Here is a 7,271-nt window from a genome sequence, read left to right on the forward strand (position 1 = left end):
TTTACAATTCCCTTGAATCACTGATAAAAAAAAATCCAAGCAAGAAGAAATTATAAAAAATATATATTTTTTTGGAAAAAAAAAAAAAAAAAAAAAAAGGACTTACCTGTTGCTGGAAAATTCATAGAGCTTTCCTATGCTAGAGAAAATAATGACTGCAACCTTTGCGCAACAAAGAACCGAGAATTCTATTACAAATGTATCTAATATTAATTTTAATCTTATCATCACAATATGCAATCACGTGAACCTTGGTTACTATGCACCGTAGTTGTATTCTTTTATATATTTCGTGTACTTCATTCATTTGTACAATTTTTCAAATAATAGAACTCTTCTAGAATTTTCCCTCTATCATGGTATCAAACGTAACTAGGGGTGATAGCTGGTCGGTCTGGACCGGAGAAACCGACCCATTTGGTCCGGTCCAGTCCCTGTCTAAGAAATAGAGGACCGAAGTTGGTTCGGTCCGGTCCGGTCTTGATTTAGGGGCTTCCCACCTCAAATCGGACCGGACCAAATAAAAAAACATATATATTATTTTATATATATATTATTTATATAATAATTTTATAATTTATTATGTAATTTTCATCTAATTTATTATCAATGATCATATAAAATATTTTTTTATTAAGTTAATTACATAATCTACATTAATAACTCACTTAATTTTAATTTAGTATTTTAAATAACTTTTTTTATTATTTTATTTAAAAATAATAATTGGACCGGACCGAATAGACCGACTGGACCTATGGTCCAGTCCAGGAAAAATGATGGACACCGGACCAGGCCGAATTGCACCCCTAGATGTAACCCTAACTCAGTGACGGTTCACTATGCCCATCGATAATTCGTCTTCTTCTTTTGCCATTCCACACCATTCTCATGAGGATTATTCGAATCCTTGCTTTCTTTATAGTGGTGATCATTATGGAGTCTTGCTTGTCTCCCAACCACCGATTGGAGATAACTATCTCACAGGGAATCGATCCATGTCTGTGTCTCTTATCGCTAAAAACAAACTTGGTTTTGTTGATAGTGCTCTACCAATGCCTTCTAAAACAGACCCAATTCACACATGGATTCGATGTAATACAGTTGTTTTGTCATAGTTGCTCAATGCTTTGTTAAAGGAAATCGCTTCTTCTATCATCTACATCGATTCAGCTGAAGAGATGTGGAATGATTTGAATGAACGGTTTGCCCAAAGCAATTGGCCTCATATTTTTCAAATTCGAAAAGCTATTACCTCATTGACCCAAGAAACGTCATTTGTAAGTTCTTATTTCACTAGATTAAAAAGGTTTTGAAAAGAGATGGTTCATTTTCACCCTAGTGTTCATGTGGTGCTGTGAAAAAAATTGTTAAATATCAACAAGAGGATTATGTTCTGCAATTCTTGATGGGACTCAATGAGTCTTATATTCTAACATTCAAAACTACACTCGCAAATGATTATCCAACGACTATTCTTAAAACTATGCATTTACATCCCCCTATAAAATAATTAAATTCTATGTAGGCGATGTGTGGAGGTTGCGGTAGAAGGAGAGGTTGTATAGCAGAACTTCTATGCCAAATCTCACACCCTACGTGTGAATCGGGTTCATTAACAAGTGAACCGGTTCTGCATTTTTTCTCCACCTTTAAGGAGAGAGAGAGAGGTCAAAGAGAGTGAGAGGGGGGTTCGATGAGAGAGAGTTTAAGGAGAGAGAGGGGGTTCGATGAGAGAGAGAGAGCGCTTGAGGAGAGTGAGGTCTATGATGGGTCTGACATAAAAAAAATTACGTCAAATGTATGATATGGAATAAATAGTGGCTGATTTATAGCCTATCTCTTAGCACAATGATGACCGATAAGAAGATTTATTTAGGTATAAAACGTTTTATAAGAGCATTAGCATTGATCTATGCATATGCATATATAAAATTATTTTTTTTACATAACCACTTTGCTATTCAAGTAAAACTTTCACATTGGTTTATGCATATTTGAGACAAAATAATAAATAATAAAATATATTATTTTATTATTATTAATTTTTTACTAAAATCAATTTTTTTATATATATTTTACAATTAGCATCCACTATATACACTTGATATTAATAATACAAATGCAATAGTAAAAAATATAATTTTTATATATTATATTAAAAATATAATAAAATAAAAAATATATATATAATATATTATAACAATACAATGAATGTGTGAATGTTTGTTGTGTTATTAAAAGATGGAGAAAATAAAAAGATTATGAGAGAGAGTGGGAGGAGAGAGAAATAATGATTAAAATATATTTTATAGAGAATAGTAATTATCTAAATTTAGATAAGTACTATTAATAGTTAACTAAATATTTAGATATATAAAAAATAATATAGAGAATTTTAATATAAATATGACTTTTTATATATATATATATATATATATACAGACCAACGTGGATGCTCTAGGTCGGCCCACCAAGCAAAAACGTATACGTAGTGCGGCTTCTGGAGAAGAAATCTTGTAGGTGGGCCCACTAAGCAACAGTTGTCAAAAGGTCGATTAGTCCGGGCACCACGAAGTGGTCCCCATGCAGCGCCCTAGTCTGAAAGCCACGTGCACACTTTCCCAAAAAACTAGCTAAGTTTGAGGACCAAGGTACTCTCGACTTTAACGTACCCATGTTCCTCCTGTTGGAAATAATAAATATTTACAAACTCGTATTTGTTTAGACTTTAGAGTCTTAAAATTTCAACGGATTCCTTAAACAACGCAGAGATTTCTACGACTCCGCCATGTGAGAGACATGTCTCGGTCTCTGAGCTTCCTATTCTCAGATTCTTTCTTTCTTTCTCTTGTCTCTCTCTGAGATGCCCATATTAACTTAACATTAACATGTCCATTGGACCCTGGAAACTTCGTAGCGATCTCGATCATCACTTCTATCTCCTTTCTGTGACTAGTAAGTCATTTCAGTTTGATCGAATATACATACAATATTTATTCTCACTCGCTCGGATCTCTCACTCTCTCACACTTACTGCTTCTCATTTGCCAACTTGCACTTAGTTGTCCATTGGGTTTTCGTTATTGAATATGAATCTACCTGCTTTAATTGCCCCTTCGGTCTCCACCTCTATTAATGAATGATTCTATTGAATCCTTTACCTTCTTCTTGTTCTTCCTAGCTTCTACCTTCCTTGCCAAAAGAAACCTCTAATGTTGTTCATTATCCCAACTACTAAATTTTCCTTCTTTATCCAATTCTCGCCATCCCACTTCGCTAGAGTCGATTTTTAGCATAGCTTTGGTTTAAATGCCTGGATGTTGTGCCAATTTGCTATCATTTTTTCCTTCATCTATCATTGTTTCACGGTTAATTATGTCCCTTTAAATTTTAATGGAGCTAAAATATAGAGTTGGATGGGTATTGGTGTCTGTGTAGGGCGTTATGTTTGAAACCAACCCCTACCAAGAAAAATGGGGTGCACCTCTTCTATGTACGCAGTTGGAAGGAAGAAGAAGAAGTTGATTGTCCCCGAAGTCGTGGTATTCGTCCCTTCAATGCCAATACCTGTACAATCTGATCTTCAAAGGCCGCTAAGAGGGTTAATTCCAAAAGATCTTGCCGATAGATTGTCTTGCATTCGGAATCAGATTGTTTTGGTGGCAGAAGATACTGGTCTGTCCTCACATGCCTAGTATTGCCAACTTATTGTTTATTGAGTACTTTTAAGTGCGGTGGACGCAGGTTTTAAGGCCAAACCACCGTCTCCTTTTTCTCTTCTCACTCAATATTTTTTCCTTTTTCTTATCCGTTTCATATCTTAGCAGTTCTCTGTTTGATTGCTGAGGAAACGTGGTAAATGAATAGGTACTAGAGATGTTTTATCATCTGGGAATTCACTGAACAGAATGAAAGACTATTCGGCTTAGTTTAACTAATAAGATCACGGATTTTATTTTATATTTTGGAATCCCGAAAGATCGTTAGAAATCTTCGAACGGACATATACTAGTGCTTTTACTAAGCAGAAATTATGGTTCTTGCAGGTGGATCTGCTATAACTGAACTACGGCGAGCACTTGAGGAATACTTGTCTATTTTGATTGGACTCGTTAAGAAAGGTATCGTGAGTCATCTCTCTCTCTCTCTCTCTCTCTCTCTCATATGTGGAATAATTTGCAAATGTAACAGAATATGGTCTCGAGGGACTCATCGAATTCAAATGGAAGAATTTAGAAGATGGGCGACATGTAAGACTGTTGGAAACTCTGTATTGCATTTAATGGTTAAATCTTTTGAATGTTTCCAGTGTTGTAATCCAATTTGAAACTTGACGAGCAGGAAACGTGTGCATCAAACTCCTGGTATGAATTGCTATCTGTCATTCGCCTAATGGCTATGCTGACTTTGTCAGAGGCCGACTCCATTTTGATTCCCAAGGACCTTTCTGGTTCTGGTATAAGGGTCGTATCTTCAGGTTTGCACTCATCCATATGGAAATTAACCCCACTAGATGGTCTATAATCTATATGTTGAATAATCAATAGTCATCTAATTGTACATGTCTACCACCAGATTGCAAGAGGGATGCTGTTGATTTGTTACTCAAGGCAGCAGGATACTTGGAATTTTGTGTCCGGGATGTCCTGGTTCGTATACCCCCAGATATCAGGTATGTAAACAGAATAGAGAACTTTTGAATGCTTTAGCTCTCTTATATCAACACTTACGAGGTCTAATTGAGAGAAATCGCGTGCATATATGCAGGAAAAGATTCCCGAAAGACTTGCACGAAGGTGTACTGGAGGCTATTTCCATTCAAGCACTAGGCCAGGTTTTCATTACTCAACGTCACTGAATTTTGTTGTTATTTGATTTTCCACTATTCAAGGTCTCCAGATACATGGGTGGAAATTCTTATAAATGATGTTTTGTTTTTCTATGGTCATCGTTTTGATACCAGATCTTATCCGTTATCATAACATAATTGCATCAAAAGCACAAATCTTAGACTGTAGAAAATGTTTTTTCATTTTTCATCCAAGCATATAAAGTTTTTCTATGGATTAAAACACCTATTGAAAATGCTAGAAATGGTAGAAATTTCCAAGCACAGAATACTGACATGCATTCAGAACACCAATGATGCAACTTCGCCCCCAAAAAGTCATTTTTTTTTTTTTTTACCCCAAAACAATTGACATGCACACAGAAGTACTTAATTCATATATTTGGTCCCATTTGCTCCGTTATCTTATTCTGTTCACAGATTCGTCAATCAATGATTATTTAACGTATAAACTAATTGCTAAACTCTAACCTGAGTCTAGAGATGTTAAATAGATGTTGATCATAGCAATGCATTCAGGGAACCGAAATTCAGCTCGGTTTAGCTGTTGAATGCCAAAAGGCCACTTTATCAGTCAAGAGGAGGTTGGCATGTGAACAGCTGAGCTATTTTAGCCAGGTGTGTATTTATATTTTGAACTTCTCATAACCTAAAAGTTGAACTCATCATCAAGTTCTCGCACAATGCTTTATTATATGCTATGAACTGTCTTTCCTGAATTCTGTTTAATGCTGTGTTTATTCAAGGTAATGCAATTAATAGAATCTAACATCTTTTCAAGTGATGTTAATTTAGAAGTGTATGCTCCTTACAGAGAAAGACTTGCCTGTTTCTCTAGGTATTAAACTTCAGAACTGCCATTCTCTCATGCTTCTTTTGTTTTCCTATGTTTGATCAGGCTTATCAATGCTTGTCAGGATGTGACATGGACGCCAATAATGGGTATGGAAAGAAGCATCTCTGGTTCATTAAATGGAAATTCCTCCAGGCAAAGGTTTCTAATATAATCAATATCAAACTCATTAAACTTCATTCTCCTGGACTTGATCAGTAAATGTTGTGTATCTGAGTCTAACTACTATATTTATATTTATATTTATATCTATCTAAGCAGGCTGCAGCTTACTACTACCATGGTCTGATCCTTGACAAGGGTAATGAACCATCCTGCCATGTTACTGCTGTATGTTGTTTTCTTGCTGCAGAACAGCTTCTGTCAGAGAGCAAGAAAGCTTGCTTGAACTTTTGCCTTGCAGCTCCGGTGACCAGGTTGGTTTTGATCGGTAGTCTAATTAATGTGGTGCACATGTCATTATCTATCCTCAAAGGAACTTTTTAGCTTTTCACTGACTCTATACCTTTCTCTCTGCTTCTGTTTTTCTTTTCTTCTTCTTCTTCCTTTTTTTTTTTTTCCCATGAAAGGGCTCCTCCACTCTGGGGAGCTATGAAGCATTTACATCAGAAAATTCCTGAAGTTGCATCAAGGAAGTCCCAGACGTATGGCTACCTCTTAGAACAAGAGAAGTAAGGGTCTTCCCATGCAATCCTCTAGTATCCAAGTTCATTTGATTCTCTCTATGGGATAAATTGTTACCTAAAAGATAATTAAGTTTATATACCAAATTATTATTGGTGATGATGCAGTGCTCTCCAAGTATTGCCTGACCTACCAGATTTCCAGTTGTCATTAAGACCTGATGACTATCAATTACCTCAACTCGATCCAGCTTGGGATAGTGAAAAATGGGAAGTTCACGGACAGCCTCTAAAGGACCACTTAAAGGATAGTGAAGATGAGATTGAAACTGAATGAACACTTTGTATGACCTCTCCTTTGTTTATCTGTGTTCGGATACCAACTTTGTGGACTAAACTTCATGACCACACTGTTATTAAAGCTAGCATATTGCTTTTGAATAGAAACGATTATAATTGCTTGTAATTACTGTTTATCTCTTTCTAACTTTCCAAACCCCTTGACTAAACTTCCATATAATCTAGTTAAATGTATCATTCTCATATCAATACGACACCTACTGGTGATCTAAAACCTGCTGGAACCTTTAATGCAATTATTTCATATAGGTCAGATTGTTCTACAGCTATTATTTGTGACGCCCTTGACTAGAACACTCCAGATTTATGACTGAGAGGCAGGACGCCCACACTTGATGCTACTCTGGAAGGGTCTAAAATCCATTGTCAGAAAAAAGGTTTGATGCTAATTGCTAAATACAGGCCATTGAATATATATAGGAATGAAAAAAAAAAAATGTCAACAAAGACAAAAGGGGCAAAAGCAGAAAGCCTCAACATTACAGTTCTTTTCTGTCTAAAAGAAAAAAATCTGTAAATTTGTAAATAGATTTTTTTTTTTTCCTTTTAATTAGTTCATCATGATCTGTAATGGCAGGTATAA

General features: G+C 35.6%; 1 protein-coding gene across 1 annotated transcript; it reads left to right on the plus strand.

The window, feature by feature from the left end:
- The first annotated feature begins 2,726 nt into the window (after positions 1-2,726).
- On the plus strand, positions 2,727-6,794 carry LOC121249555 (BRO1 domain-containing protein BROX homolog). Its single transcript, XM_041148261.1, has 12 exons — positions 2,727-2,958; positions 3,442-3,678; positions 4,050-4,124; positions 4,195-4,253; positions 4,345-4,480; positions 4,579-4,675; positions 4,771-4,837; positions 5,372-5,470; positions 5,751-5,846; positions 5,967-6,121; positions 6,275-6,376; positions 6,497-6,794. Exons 2-12 carry the CDS (start codon positions 3,477-3,479, stop codon positions 6,663-6,665), a joined length of 1,257 nt encoding a protein of 418 aa, XP_041004195.1. The 5' UTR covers positions 2,727-2,958; positions 3,442-3,476; the 3' UTR covers positions 6,666-6,794.
- The last annotated feature ends 477 nt before the right edge of the window (positions 6,795-7,271 follow it).

This window comes from Juglans microcarpa x Juglans regia, chromosome 2D (genome assembly GCF_004785595.1).
Source record: "Juglans microcarpa x Juglans regia isolate MS1-56 chromosome 2D, Jm3101_v1.0, whole genome shotgun sequence".
NCBI classification, from domain to species: domain Eukaryota; kingdom Viridiplantae; phylum Streptophyta; class Magnoliopsida; order Fagales; family Juglandaceae; genus Juglans; species Juglans microcarpa x Juglans regia.